Source organism: Hylobates moloch, unplaced genomic scaffold (genome assembly GCF_009828535.3).
Source record: "Hylobates moloch isolate HMO894 unplaced genomic scaffold, HMol_V3 SCAFFOLD_21, whole genome shotgun sequence".
Taxonomy (NCBI): Eukaryota; Metazoa; Chordata; class Mammalia; order Primates; family Hylobatidae; genus Hylobates; species Hylobates moloch.
The window spans coordinates 22,982,891-22,999,020 of NW_026652296.1; the positions used below are offsets into that span (position 1 = coordinate 22,982,891).

Here is a 16,130-nt window from a genome sequence, read left to right on the forward strand (position 1 = left end):
TACTCTGTCTGGGTAAGGCTTAAGGGAAATATATGGACAAGGCAAAGGTGAAATTATTGACTAATTTGTGATACCTGAATCACAAATGAATTAGATTTTTCTAGGCTCTCCTCTATGCCCTGGTATGAGGAAAAAGGAGGGGATGCCATTTGAAGAAACACTGATGCCAGATTTGGGAGCCTGTAAATACAGGAAGGTGCTGTTTTCCCATCTTGTGCCAAGAGCTATACAATCTTGCTCTCAAATCTCACAGCCAGCAAAAGCTTCACTAAAGAAATCCACTACAGTGTTTTCCTTAATTAACTGGACATTTTGAGTACGTGAGAGAAAACAGAAAAACATCTGGGGGGAAAATATGAACCATGTCACAGTATGTTTTTCCCTAAATCACCCTGATTGACTTATAATCTCCCTGAATCCTAAAGCAGCAGACACCGCCACTCCACTGGGTATCACACTGCTTGCCAGTTGTGCAAACTGCTACACCAATTTCAATTGCTTATTGCCGCTCTACCTGCATTATTTTTCCCCCTTTCTTTGATTCTTAATTATGTTTCCCATCTCTGCTGTCTAGAAGGTAGTGGGGACACTGTCAGTGAGCAATGCATTTAAGTCCTAGAGCTGAATGGTTAGGATAATGGGCCTCTGGCTGGAGGAAAATCTTTTTTCTTGATACGGAAATCCAACTTCTAACAGGCAGCCTTTTTAAGCTTGCAAACTGTGAAATTTTATGTTTAGTTGGGTTAAATGCAATTTTATCTGATTGCAGGAAGGCCAAAAGCAGTCAAAATACATTTAGCTCAGAAAACCCTTCGAAAAATATTTATATTATGCATATCTGGATATCGCTCAGTAAAAGTACATATTAGCATTCTATTCTATTCCCTCTAACCCCTTGGGTCTACCTTCAATTTTCTGGACCTGTGACAAAGTCTGAAACTAAAAACAAATCCTGCTTAGGGATTAAAGCATCAGCCGGAGCAACCCTTGCCTTGGAAATCAGGGCTGTCTTGGGTGTGATGTTTTCTGCTAAGTCATTTGTTATTTCTGATTGTTAGCAGGCATCCCAAACAATATTCTGGGAGGTAAAGTTCAAGGGCATGATCACACATCATCTTCCACTTGACCAAAGAGGATGGATACAAGAGAGGAGGAGGAAATAAAAAAGAGACAGATGAGAGGGTTTGAAGGAGGCTTCTTTTTCTATCTGGTACGATCTGCCGGTAAGCTTTCTCAAGAGTTAGATTGGGATTTTTCTGCCTACTAGGAGTTTCAGGAATTTCATATTTAAAAAACAGTAATAACAATAAAACCCCACACCCACTGAATCTTGATCAAACAAGTTTTGAGAATAATATGGTAACACGGTCATAATGCAAAACTCAGGCCTGTTGTATCCTAGCTGTAACTTTTTAGCTTCCATTCTTGCCCCTCCAGGCCATTATCCACACAGCGGCTAGATGCTCTGTTTAAAACGCTGGTCAGGCCACGACAGCACTCCCCTGGTTACATCCTCTAATTACTTCCCTTCACCCTGGCAATGCCACCCCAACCTCTTCATCAAGGCCCACAGAGCCCAACGTGGTCTGGCCCTGACTCTGCTTTCTTCCCTCACCTCAGCTGCACATTAACAAGACTGGCCCCTTCTCTGTTCCTTGAATATGTCAACCTCAGTCTTGCCTTAGGTCTTTTGCCCTTTTCCCATCCTGCTCTTGATCATTCTGAATGGCTGGTTTCTTCCAGAACTCAGGCCTCGCCCGACTATTTAATCCAACCTGACTTCCCAGCTACTCTACATCACATCACTCTATTTTAATTCTCTTAAACAGAGAACCACTCTCTGATAGTTTTCTTGTTTATGTATCTACTGTTTCTCCCTACACTCATACCATGTGAGCGCCACAAAAGCAGAGGCTTTGTCAGGCTTGCTCACAGCTATATACCTGGTTCCTACAATCAGGAACACATCAAGCACTCAATAAACATTTAGTGAACAAATGAACAAATGAATTTTGCTTTGGAACAAATACAGATGAAGGTGAGAACATGAATGGAAATGGGAAGGAATAGGATCCAGGAATTTTCGTAGTAAGTACCCTTACAGCAACATAAACCTGGCCAACCTCAGCCTCACCTGGGCGGCACAAATCCATTGCCAACCAAGTCCAAGGCAAACCGAGATAGGGCTTCAAAGTTTAACATTTCAGTAGAGTTAATTGAGTGCAGGAAGGGGTATGGAGGGTAGTCCCCTGGCAGTCCACATCAAAGCCACTTTTTGTGGAACTCTATAAAGCGTTTCTATAAAGCAAATGCTGGCTCCTAAACACTGGCCAGCTACACCAACCAGCCACACTTCCATCTCCGTTGGCTGGGACACCTCCATATGCTCTCATATTAAAGCCCCCTTTCGGAGGCCATCGCCGATGCCTGCATCTCTGCAGACCTTCCTGATTATTCCATCAGAAGCGAGCGCTCTCTCTTCGTGTCCACAGAAGCCTGCCTCTCTCATAGCTGTTTTCAATGTTCTGCCTTGTATTATCATTACTTACTTCTTCCTTTTTTTTTTTTTTAAACTAAAGCTCTATACTCCCATTTCTTATTTAGGCCCACCCCATCTAAATGTGGTTTTATTGAGTGTTTGTTCAAAATGTTTTTGAAATATTTTTTAAACTGAAAAAAATATTTGTGAACTCAATATTCACAGACATCTTACTGTGTGGTAGATGATACATACAATTTTAACCTGACATTTGCTAAGTGCTTAATATCTGCCAGGCATAGTACCTTTATAATGATAATGGCCAACATTTATCAGGTGTTTACTCTGTGCCAGACTGTTCTAAAGACTTATTAAATATCTCACTTGTTCATCACTTTGGTACTGTATGATAGGCACTACTGTTATCTCCATTTTACAGAAAAAGAAACAGTATGGAGAGGTTGGTAACTTTCCCAAGGACACAGAATTGGTAAATGACAAAGTCACTGCTCTGACCACTCCCCTGACGGGGATCACACCTCAGGAAGGACAAACTTATAAACAGACATCTATAATCCAATGTGACAAGTGCCAGAATGTACAAAGTGCTAGAACAGCAAATCCTGCTGGGGTGATAAGTCTGGAAAAAACTCAAAAGGGAAGAGATAAAGGGATGAGAGGTGGTATTCCAGGTAGCCCCAGAGAAGCAAGGCTAGGCAAATGGAAGGCCAAGCATGAGCGAAGGCATGGGACTACCTAGCTCATGGCAAGTTTGGGGACTGGCAAGTAGAAAAATGACTGTAATTTAATCATCATTCTCAAGAAGTCCCAAGTCATCTGTGGAGAGGTAAGCCAGGGAATTGCCATCAAAGCAATATACCCTCTCGTTTACCACTCTTCAGAAAAGAGTCCATTTTCCAGGCTACCAGATCAACTTGTTACAAAGCACAAATATTTGCCTTTTGCGTAACAGCAGCAGATATGAATCAAATTTTAAAACCCTGAAGACCCCTGAGAATGCCAGGACAGTGTTCTTTCCCCACAAATGTGCTATCCTATTGCTTAGGACTTCCAACTGGGAAAAAGACCAAAGCAATAACTGCAAACTGCACACCACAATAAATTCTGCCACATGCCCTCTAGCCTCTGCTCATGCAATTCTAGGCCTCAGATATTGGCCCCAAATTAAAACTACAAAGACAACTCAACCCTTGTAATATGAGAGTACTTATCAAATTTCTTCCTGAATGCAGCCAAGAGTAAAAAAAGTAAATGGAAGACCACTGCTGGTTCTGTTCTCTGATATTTACTGATGACTTCTAACTGGTTGCAGACAAGCAAATAATCTACTGAAGTCCAGGAATGTTCAATGCTTGTGATTCCTACCAGCCCCACCAGGATAAACCTGTAAGAGTCAAAATCTTAAACTAATATAATAATAATAAAAATAAAAACTAAGCTAAACAAACAGAACATCCTGTAGAGCAGTTACCTAATGGATCCCCAGACTAAGGGTGAACTGTTTCTTTCCAAACAAACAATAAAATCTGCCAAGATGCATCTTTTGTCGGTGGGCTTGGCAACACGGAAAAAACAAAGGGGGCTTTTGTGTGAATTGCTGTTTCTGGGTACATTTTACATGCAACAGCCAGGCTAGCTGTTCCTCTCTCGTCTTCCCTATTCAGACAGGCAAAGGATGGTAATTAAAATCAGCCGAGGGACCAGGCAGGAAGCCTCATTCAGGGCCATGTAATTAACCTCCGGAAGGTAAGACTGCACAAACGACACTGCGGGGACACAGAGTAGGAGCAAGTGCCACAGTCTTTCCTCAGACGCCCCTCAAAACAAAAGGATATCCCAACATCATCCTTTTCTTTCTGCACAGTGGTTCAAAGGAAAAATAAAGGCCCTGAATTCTACAAAAGTAGCAGTTTGCTCTCTAAAGGAGCCTGAAAGAAAAATGGCCATAGAAATTTTCATTATACTCGGTCATAAACGGCCCTGCTGGACTCCAGCCTCACTCTCTGTGAGAGCCAGTTCTTCATAATCAGTGGGTTCACAACCCCTTCATTCACACCAAATGCCAGCAGCGAGCACGGCACATGGGAAATTTCTAATGTCGAGAACATTATGAGAAAGGGTGAGGAGGAGGTGGGCAGTGTAGCAGTGGGGTTTCGGGATCATCTGGGACTCCAGGCTCAGCCATTCTGATTCAGTGGGTCTTGGGTAGGACTAGAAAGTAGCCAAACAAGCAGCCCAGGTGCTTCTAATACAAGTGGCTGGAGTGATCTTTGATCAACTGCTAACTGAGTCAAAACCAATACTAACATTCTTACCAGAGAGAAAAGACAAGAGAAACAACAGAAGGAAGAACAATCCACAGAGCCTTGAGGAGGGATACAGCTCTGCAGGTGGACAGAGCTCCACAGGGTGGTATCAGGGTAGGGGCTGGACTAGATGCACTTCTGCCGCTGGCCAGCTGGGGTGCCTTTGCAGCTTTGTGGCCCTTTCTGATCACCAGTGAACCAGGGAATCTGGGGCAGTGGAAACAGAATTGTGTTAGGGATCAGAACATGCAGGCTCTTTTATCAGCTGTCACAGGATGGGCTGAGCGACCCAGCGGGAGGCTTCACTTCTGCAGCTGGGTTTCCTCACATGTAAGGCAGTTTGACTAGCTGGCACCTGGCCACAGCTGCACCTCACAGACCAACTCCTCTGGGTTGGCTGCTGTGTGGATCAATAGCTGAGGAACATTCTGAGGCCTTGCCTGGGCTCCTCAAAAGACGGCAGAAATCAACTGCCTTGTCTACAGGCAGGGAATGCCATTCTGGCCTCAATGATCTATAAAGTTTGTTCTTATTTTTAACATTCTCCAATTCCTCTCTGATGACCTATCTGTAAATTAAGTAATAATAATAATACCTGTTCTCACTGGCACTTGGGATTAGAAAGTCCAGATGAGAAAAACATTTGTGAAAGCTCTTTGTAAAAAGGTCAGTAGCAACAAAAGAGAGGAGGAAAGAAAGGGGCAGAAAATATAGCGTCTAGGAGACCACAGGTTCAAATCCTGGCTGTGTGACCATGGGCCATTTGTTTGGCCTCTCTAAGCCACAGCTTCATGGCCGTAAATGGGAATAATAGCAATAATGCCCATGTGAGAGGATGTGGTGAGAAGAATGAGAAATCGCCCTGCCCACGGCAGAGACTTAATAAGGGTGAGGCCTCTACCTGACACAGTTCCAAAGCATAAAGCACTCCCCCAGTCACATCTCTACTTTTTTACTCTCCTTATTCGCTCCAGCCTCACCACACTCCAGCCTTGCCGTGGAGTTCCACCTGGTGCCCACTCTCCAAGACGATGGTGGTGGTAATGCCAACAACTTATACAAACCTGCAAAACCCCAGAGGATGTGCAACTTACCAGAGCATCAATGAGCACTTCTGCTCCCTCTTCACTCTCATGGAGGGTGTCTATATCTGTTAATTCCTGAAGCAAATCGACCACGGCTATGGACACATGTGAAAAATGTTAAGGGTATAACACACACACTGAAACGGTACCGGTATTTTTCTTAATCCTTGATTCCCTTCCGTTTCCTTATTAATTGCTTCATCACCATCTACCTTTAATAGACTCCGGTTTTATTAACATCTCTTCAACAAGGTTCTACCCACAGTGGGTGTTCATTAAATGTTAACTGACTCACTCAGTCTCTTGCCTTATGCTGCCTTCCTGGCTGCCTAGTCCATAGGTTCACTGAATTTTCAGATTTCAAAATTTTAAATAGATCACCCGGGAAGTCACTTTCCAGTGAGAAATAGGCCAACACCCTCAACCTCATCTCATAATTTAAATTCTTGAAACTCAGTATAATCTTAACTACTTTGTACAGTTCACCTTTGAAGGCAGTAATAATTTCTGAGAAGAGGTGGCTGATGTTCACCAAGGAGTCTTCAGAGATCAGGACTTGATATAATTGGTTGAAAACAAAGGGAAAAATTTATATGGAATTGGGCTAGTCCCCACCAACCTCTGTCCCTTCAAATGTCACACTGCTGTGAATATAAAAGGAAGAAGACAGAATTTAAAACTGTGCAAAAATAGGAAAAGGAAAGGGAAGTACAGGGGCAGCACAGTGGGCTCATGCCTGTAATAACACCCAGCACTTTGGGACGCCAAGGCAGGAGGACTGCTTGAGCTCAGGAGTTTGAAACCAGCCTGGGCAACATAGTAAGACCGTGTCTCTACTAAACAGTTAGGAAAAAAAAAATCAGCCAGGCGTGGTGGCACATGCCTGTAGTCCCAGAAACTTGGGAGGCTAAGGTGGGAGGCTTGCTTGAGTTCAGGAGATCGAGGCTGCAGTGAGCTATGATCGCGTCACTGCACTCCAGCCTGGGAAACAGAGTGAGACCCTGTCTCAAAGGAAAAAAAAGAAACAGAGAGAGAGAGAGAAAAGAAAAGAAAGGGACGTATAAAGAAAGGGAAACATGAAGGACAGAAAGAGTTATATTTGGAAACTGGGTGGCAGAACTAAACTTATAACTAAGCTTCCTTTCCCTCACCTTAAAACTCCCTCTTTCTCCCTCTGTCTGTCTCTCTCTCTCTCTCTCTCTCTCTCACACACACACACACACACACATGGGTGCACACACACACAACGGGGAAGAGACAGAGAGAGAGAGAGAGAGAGAGAGAAACAGACACCTTGCTCCAGCAAACTGCATTTATTGAATGCCCATGATGACTAAAACACTGAACATGATAAAGGCCAATCCATTCTTAATTCTGGGCCTCAGTTTCCTCATCTGTAAAATGAGGAAGACAGATAATCTAAAACAATTTTAAAAACCATACGCCACAGGCCATAACCAACATGTAACAAATGAAGAATACACACAGACAATATGAACTGCACACGTCCTGAAAAGGAGCAATCAGATGGAGCTGGGGAATTAGTAATGACTTGCTAGAAGAAGACTGCTCAGAAAACAGGCAACTAAAAATGAGGACAGGCAGACTAGAAAGCAAAACCACAGGAATAAAAGCAGAGAGACTGGAACGTACAAAGGCATTTGAAGAGAAGAAAGGATTGGAGGAGGGGGAAGGAAGTGGAAAGGGGAGAGAAAATTGTAACTAGCTGAAGAAAATAATATTTTGAAAGAATAAGCTAAAAGCTGTGTGCAGGATGCACTAAAGCACGGCGAGCGTGAGGGATGGGGGTGGCACGCAGGAGCCACCATGTGGACAGCATGTGTGGGTAGTTGTGGGATCCAGGCCTGAAGGAGAAAGACCTATTCCAAAGCTACTACATACAACAGAATCCAGAAGATTCAACAAAGGTCAGAATCAGGGCAGTTTCACTCAAAAGAAAAAATAAAAGATGCAGAACATACGAACAAGAATGACTGGACTTGCTAGCTAATGACTGATGTTCTGGGTATTACATGCAGGTCTTTCGCTGAAAGAAAAAATACTTGAAGGTTTGCTTTACTCATCTCTAACTGACCAGCTGACCATCACGAATAAGTAATTACGCTTTCTGTGTCTTCCTCCTTCACTCTTAAAGGTGATATTTACCCAAAACTTAATATGAGTAAAGAGCTTAAAGGTCTTTGGACAAAAATCCTTCATGCTTAGCATCTTCATCTAAAAAATAATCAGAAAGCTGTTGACAGAGTCAACATATATGCCTGATATAGAGTAAACCGAAACACACAAATTATTTGAATCAATTATAATAAAAAACAGCAAAAATAACCAGGTTAGCAAACTAACCCCTAGAAATCCTAGAGCTACCCTTGACTAGTAGGAAGTAGTAGTTCTCCCTCTCTAAAATTAAAATAGTTGTCATAATAATAGCCGCCATTTTTAAAAGTCACAGCATCATGTCTGGTGCTATGCTACAGGAATTCTTTCAGCAGCATTATAAGATTCGGTGTAAGCACTATTTAACAGATAGGAAAGGTAAAGCTAGTAGTGGTTAAGATCTCTGGCCTGTAGTGGCTCACGCCTATAATTCTAGCACTTTGGGAGGCCGAGGTGGGCGGATTACTTGAGGTCAGGAGTTCAAGACCAGCCTGGCCAATATGGTGAAACCTGTCTCTACTAAAAATACAAAAATTAGACAGGTATGGTGGCACATGCCTGTAATCCCAGCTACTCGGGAGGCTGAGGCAGGAGAATTGTTTGAACCCAGGAGTTGGAGGCTGCAATGAGCTGAGATTGTGCCACTGCACTCCAGCCTGGGTGATAAAGCGAGACCCTGTCTCAAAAAAAAAAAAAAAAAAAGTTATCTAAAGGTCACTGCAATAGTAAGGGAGAATGTTAGGTCCATCTGATTTCAATAACAATGCTATTGCCAACTATACTTCATATTAATGCATAAGGGGATATACACTCAGTTTAAACACGGCTACGTTCAGGTTAATTCTAGCTATTGACCCTGCTGTAACCACAGAGAAAAGAACTATCATTTAATTCCACCATAAATTAGTAAAAGACTCAGGGGAAAGAATAAAAATGTTAACACCTCCCCACTCTTGCAAGAAACTCCCATATTTATTCTCTTGAAAAGTTCATAATCCATTCAAATGCTTATTTAATATGCATGGCAACATTCACCTAAATCCATCAATCCACCCATCCACCCACTGTGGAGTCAGATGTCTACAGGACAACTGGGCTGGGCACGGTGGCTTACACCTGTAATCCCAGCACTTTGGGAGGCCAAGGCAGGAGGACTGCCTGAGTCCAGGAGTTTGAAACCAGCCTGGGAAACATAGTGAGTCCCAGTCTCTTAAAAAAAAAAAAAAAAAGCAAATAAATAAATACATAAATAAGATGTCTATAGAACAAGGATCTAAATCAGCATGCAATAATGCAATAAGTAGTGTTATCATTACATCTCTTGAATAACACCATGCATGATTAAATACTTCTTAACTAGTATGGGATGATTATTAAACAATAGCCTCAAAAAGACAAGTGGAGTACATCTGAAAGACCAACAGATGAAGAGTCAATGCAAGCTTGAGGACAAGGGTCATGTCATATTCATCTTTGCCTCACATGGTCCCCAAATTATCACCAGCCATGTAATCTTGTGCAGGCCCCTTTATTTCCTTACAGCTTAATTTCCTCATCTGTAAAACTGGGGTCATGGCATATCCATCTTTGCTTCCCATCTTTAGTGACCTGAATGGTCCCAAAATGATCACCATCCATGTAATCTTGTGCAAGCCCCTTTATTTCCCTACAGCTTAATTTCCTCATCTGTAAAACTGGGGTAATAGTCTCTGCCCAGCCTCTTCCACTGAGTAGCTATAAGAAATAAATGAGATCAGGTATGTCAAAGGCCAAGGAAGTTAAAATACTCAAGAAATATGAAAGCACTATAATACAGATTGTCTTCCCACAGAATGCCCAAAGCCCTCACTATTGCCTTCATTTTTCCAAAAGCCTCTAAAATCTAAAGTTTAAGCTAACAAGAGCATGGTCCCCCCTTTCTGGGTCACAATGGGCTGGAAGATCTAATTTTATATTTCAGCTATGCCACAGAGATTCAGATTGATCAAGTCCTTTTTCAGCCTCTAAGGTCTTGTGGGCCAGATATCACATTTTTCTTTGATTAGTCTTATACCATGCTCACAAATGTGTCACATGAAACCTAGAAACTTAAAAAATAAGAAACATTTTAGACAAAAGTGATTTTATAGAAGAGCATAAATGGCTTTTCCAGGAAAACTTGTTTCTTATCATATTTCAGTGGATATCTCCTTGCCTACTTTCCTGCCTCAGTTGAGAAGTCAAATAAGAAATCAGCTACCTACCAGGCCTGCTAAACATCTCATCAATCCTACCACTAACTGATTTTATATAAATTCCCAACTTTCACAAAATAGCATTTCAGCAAGGCAGTAATAAGTCTGTAATTGTCATCATCAACTCCTGTGTAACATAATATGACCCAGAAGACAGAGGTCATTTGAAGACCAGAAAGTGGAATGAGAATCAAAACTAAAGACAGACAAACTCTCAATCTTGATGAGAAAATTCAGCATGGTTGGCCATCCCTCCAGCATTTCTTCACAAGCAGACTCTGGGCATGGGTGATAGGTTTTTCCACTGTAGTTACAATTTCATTTCACAAGGTAAAAGGCTCTTCTGTCCAAGTATAATAGGAAAAGAGAGAGCCTGTCTCCCCGCGAATTACTAAAACACAGTTTTTGATAGCCTATTTTGTCATGTCGAGTAGAAAGGCCACCCACACACTCCCTCTGTACCTGTCCACTACTGGGGCAATAAGTTAGTGTAATAATAGGTAAACCAGAAAAGACCAGCTGGACACGAAATGGTCCATAACACAATGACTCTTGGAAAAAAAGAGTGGTGTTTACTTCTGTTTTTTGGCTGTGGATATTTGTTTTGGAGCCATATCCCACTTAGAGTTCTTGGTACAGAAATTAAGCATTAATCTCATTAATCTCCAATGAGATGAGTCCACAAGGAACAAAGTTATTAAAAAAAAACAACAACAACAAAGACAGGGAAATAAGATGTATTAAGCAGATGGCTTTTTAAAAGTCATTTCAAAAAGGCTTTCTTAAGACAAATAAACCATTATAGATTCAGAGAATATAACTGATTAATGCAATAAATGTGAGTTAAAAAATATATTTTCTTTAATTTCTAGACTAGGACAGTAATTAGATATAGCTCAATTAATGCAGACGAATTTCAAAACAGACAAAATGGTCTTTTTCTCCTTTTAAAGCAGCTGGCACAAAGCTACCTAGAATGAACCTGGACTCTTATCCCAATCCTAGATCAAACTAATATGAAGGAGAAAATGTACTCATTCAACATTTAGTAAGTCCTTACTAAATGCCAGTGGGGAGTAATATGCCACAGGGGAAATGTCCAAAGCAGGCTACAACCACCCTCATCTTCCAGGGACATAGATTTCACCTAAAACCCATAAACAAGACCAAAAGTTACATTAATCTGGTACCACGTTTTGTTTGTTTGTCCGTTTGTTTCAAGTTACATTAAAAGATCCTTCTTCTACATTGCCATTTTGGCACTTTTAACCTAAGGTGTTTATCTTCAGAGCACATTTAATTGGTTCCAAAAAAATAAGTGGCTTATCAATACATATCAAGAAGTCAGATGACAGATGAGAAAAAGAAGTAAATTCTTCTAAATGTAATTTTAATTCTGGAAATATCAAGACAAATATAGCTCCTAGCAAAATAACAGCTCAAAATATGTAAGTCTTGTTAGACAGTGCTTACAGGAAAGCAATGGAGCAAATACCAACTCCCTCCCAGTCCAATTAGAAGGAAGCCCCTTAGGAGGCTCAAACCCTTCCCAGCCCTATTCTTGCTCATTAGCACTGGGTCTGTAACACAAGGCACCCTTGACTATTGTACATACCTTCTGGGATAACATGGTGAGTCTCAGTCAGTTTGTTCCACTTTAGTATTCTCAGACCCACACTACTCAAGTTCAGATCTTGATCCCTGTTGGTCTAAAAAACCTGCCTCCTCCTTATTTTCCAAATTCCCACAGTACACAAAACTCACTTGACAACTCTGTAAGTTCTCCAGGTTTTCTAGAATCAGAAGAAAACTAAACAGTCATTTGGAAAAGAACAGTGTTAATGACCACTCCCTAAATTATTCCACACCAAAAAGGGCTGCCCCATCAGCACAATGATCTACTCTGCCACTTAAAAATTTTTCCCTGCTTAAATATTAGCATGCAACCCAATGTATTGGTGCCTTAAGTTAACATTACAATGAGACCTCATTTTTCTGTCTCACAAAGGGGTGGAGAGAAAGCTGACTTTGAATAAATTGGGTTTAGATTACTAGATTATTATTATTATTATTAAAGAATAAAGGCATTTAGCTGGGAAGCAGTAGTCATGATTTTTTTTTTTTAATTAAGCCATGGACCCGATACCTTGATAAATTTGAAGTGACTACATGGGCAGCCAGCAAGACCACATCAGCTTCTATCCGGAGTATGAGGAATGGCAATTTCCATTGCAAAGGGAGAGACTACAAAAATAAACCTGAAATGCATGCTAATCTCTATGTCTGTCAAAAGCTTACCCATCTCCACTCCCCACACCCCCAAGCCAGAGATGACCCACACCTTCTCAGGGCTCCAATCAGTGGTGTTTCCTGAGCATGCTGTTCCAAAGGCACCTTCCACGCACACCATGGTTGGGGAGGGTGGTAACTTGAGAGCTTTTGCTTTAAACTGGAGTTGTTATTTTTTTATTAGCATCCAACACATATGGATCAGTAAATAACAGTGATCTACCAAAAAAACTTTAGAAGGGACTCAACTGACCACTCAAATTAAGAACATGGCAAAAGACATACAAAAATAGAATATTTATCAATTTGGTGCCATGTGATTGTTGTTGTGGTTTTTTTTTTCCCTTTTATTCCTCCTTGTTCCTTTGGGCCAACTGAGTAAATCTGGCTTAAAGCAGTCCACAAAAATGGATTTTTTAGCAATACCTTAAGAAAATATCTTTAAGTGTACCTTTGGTTTTATTTTTCCATAGAAACACTCTAAAAGGTTCACAAGAAAGGAGCTCTAAACATGTTTAATGATTTACTTTAAAGGAAAAACTGTTTAAAAAGCATATTTTGGAAAGGCAGCAGCTGCTGGATTCCACCTTCTGCTCCCTCTGACTGCATTTAGAATAACCCTCCAAAACCATGTGAGGTGTGTGCTCCCCACCCCCAAGATATGCTCTCCACAGATCAGAATCCATTCTGCAGCCAACCGATGGCTGGGCTCCAGCCTCTCAAGGGGGCAGATGAGGCACAGAAGCGCTGACAAGCCCTCACCAGCAGCAGTGATGCAGAGCGCCAGAATAAACTCTGAAGCTGCTTCTCACGGTTGAAAGGATGAGGCACAAGCTGTTTTCTCACATCCTCTGCCTCTTAAGGTTACAACAAACCAGGCTCTGATCCAATTAAAATCCCTACAGTTTATGTTTTCGCAGAGGAGGACAAAGCAAAGATGACCTGTGCTTGCTAGGAACATAACCAACCATGTATGGTCTTGGTTGATAAATGAAGAGTTAAAAAAGATTAAAAATTTAAGTCATGACTGCCATGAAATTGTTTATTCATGGTAAGGTGTTTTGGGCAGTTACAGCTGTACAACAGTAAATTGTTAACAACCGTTTCCTGAAGAAAAATTTCCATTATAGATCACAGATAAGACAAGCAGCAGAGTGCAATGTTGCAGGGAGAGCAATATTCCAACCAACAGAGGATGTGGTAGATGCAAGTCAAGAGGACCTATCCTTTCCTGAAATCACTTTCAAGAAAAATCGTACTTTGAGGAGGATGACATTTACCCTAATTGCTGCCTCTAATTAAAATTAAGGTAATTTAAAAAATTTCAAATGCACTTTAAATTTGATGTAAGACATAATAAAAAATCAGATTTTAAAAAATATCATTAGGGCAGTTGGGTGCAGGTTGGCATACAAGAGGAAAAAAAAAAACAGTTCAGCTCTCAGAAAACAGGAGGGAAATGGCAATCTGTCAAAGTTATTATAGGGGGATGTGTTTTTTCCCTTTTTAAAGACCAGAACTTAACAACTTGGAACATCTGTGCCCTTGCCTTTCCCAAATATGCCGATGTCGAGCAGCGTTTTTTGTGTCAGTCTTCTCCCCAGCAGGAGCCAGGCTGGTGAATCAGCAAAATGTCAGAATCTTCCAAAAGCTGTTACTATTATTTTGAGTTAGCAGGAATAGAAAAAAGAATGACAGTGGTGTTTCCAGAAAGAAAATAAGTCATTTCTGCACTAATATACAGGGTAACAGGTGACCATGCGACTCTGTCAGCAATGTTGTAAATCCCACAGGAAGACCCGAGGTGCACTGGAGGAACACTGGACTGAAAATCACAGACCTGGAGTGCCTGTCTTAACCTCAAGTTAGCTGTCCAACATCTGGACCTCACGCTTGTCACTAAGTAGAAACAAACAAGGTACTGAGCTAAGTCCTCTCTAAAGTCTGATCAGATTCTGAAATCCACCCTTCTGTAGGTGAACTGAAATGTGAAGTAACAACTAGAACTCGTAGTCACTGAGTCTGTGAAGACCATTAGTGCCCTGAATAGAGCTAGGCATATGGCAGTTACCTGCCAAAGATGGAATGTTTATATCCCCCTACAGATTCATATGTTGAAGCCTATCCCTAGTGTGATGGTACCTGGAGGTGGAGCCCTTGGGATTAGTGTCCTTCTAAAAAGAGACCCAGTGAGCTCCCTCACTCCTTCCACCATGTGAGGATGCAGTGAGAAAACAGCTGTCTACAAATCTGGAAGCAGACCCTCACCAGACACCAAAACTGCTGGTGCCTTGGTCTTGAACTTCCCAGCCTCTAGAGCTGTGAGAAATAAATTTTTGTTGTTTATGAGCCACCCAGTTTATAGTATTTTGTTATAACAGCCCAAACAGACCAAGACAATACCCAATATATACTTACTGACTGATGCTGCTTGAGCAACCAGCACAGCTTATGGTTCCTAAGGGCCTAGCACAGTGCCTGGTACATCATGAGCACTCACAGCAGGTCTACTGAATGAATTTCATGAGACCATACACTGAGCTCACTCAGCAACAAGCTAACTAGGGTTCTTATACAACCCAGAACCCCACAGCAAACCCTGGTGAACAAAGTCATAAATCTGGGAGCTAACAGATCAATTCTTGATGCTATCTAACATTACATGAAGCATCAGAAATGTCATAAGACTGCCCTTCAAGAAGCCTGCATTAAAATTATTCACTGATTTATTTCTATGAGAATTATCAGCGGGGCAAGAACTTAAGTCAGACACGCTCTCAGGAGAGAGATTACCAGAAAGATGAAAATAACATGAAGCAACAGCAGATTCCCTGTGAATATCACTCAAGCAGACTAACTACATTTGTCTCTTACCTTTGGAAATCTGGATTCAAACAGAACAACTACTAGAAGAGAATTTGGTTTAATGAACATAACCCTGTCCATAGGCACATCAAAAGCCTTTGCAATAAAGCTACTGCACACCTGATAGCCAAGATAAAGTATAAAATGGTTTTGGAAGTCACGAATCAGATTCAGTGACAAGTAACATTTACCAAGTGTCTACTATGTATCAGGAACTGTGCTCAGCACTTATACACTCCTTTGATCCTCTCGGTAACACAGAAAGCTACTCCAGAGGCTGAGGCAAAATCACTCGAGGCCAGGAGTTTGAGTCCAGCCTGGAGAACATTGCAAGATCCATCTACAAAAAAATTAAATAAAAAAAAATTAGCTAGGCATGGTGGTATGCACCTGTAGTCCCTCCTCAGGAGGCTAAGGAGTAGGATCACTTCAGCCTAGGAGTTTGAGGCTGTAGTGAGCTACGATTATGCCACTGCACTTCAGTCAGGGTGACAAAGCAAGACCCTGTCTCTAAAAACAAATAAAAATAAAAATAACACTGAAAGACAAAAGTTATTAACTCTACCTGTGCAAAGAAGAATATAAGCTGTGGAGGGGCACCGTCTTTCACACAAAAATGCAGCTGAGAGTCAAACCTAGATTGTCTGTTTAGGTCTAACATGCACTCAACAAATAT

At 41.4% G+C, this 16,130-nt stretch overlaps 1 protein-coding gene across 4 annotated transcripts in view; it reads right to left on the reverse strand.

Moving 5' to 3' along the window:
- Window positions 1-16,130, reverse strand: part of CTNNBL1 (catenin beta like 1) — a 179,035-nt gene that overhangs the window by 108,859 nt on the left and 54,046 nt on the right. For all 4 annotated transcript variants that reach the window (XM_058433222.1, XM_058433220.1, XM_058433221.1 and 1 more), the window contains one exon: window positions 5,901-5,996. In XM_058433222.1, coding sequence (XP_058289205.1) covers window positions 5,901-5,996 — 96 coding nt within the window. The remainder of the gene's footprint in view (window positions 1-5,900; window positions 5,997-16,130) is intronic.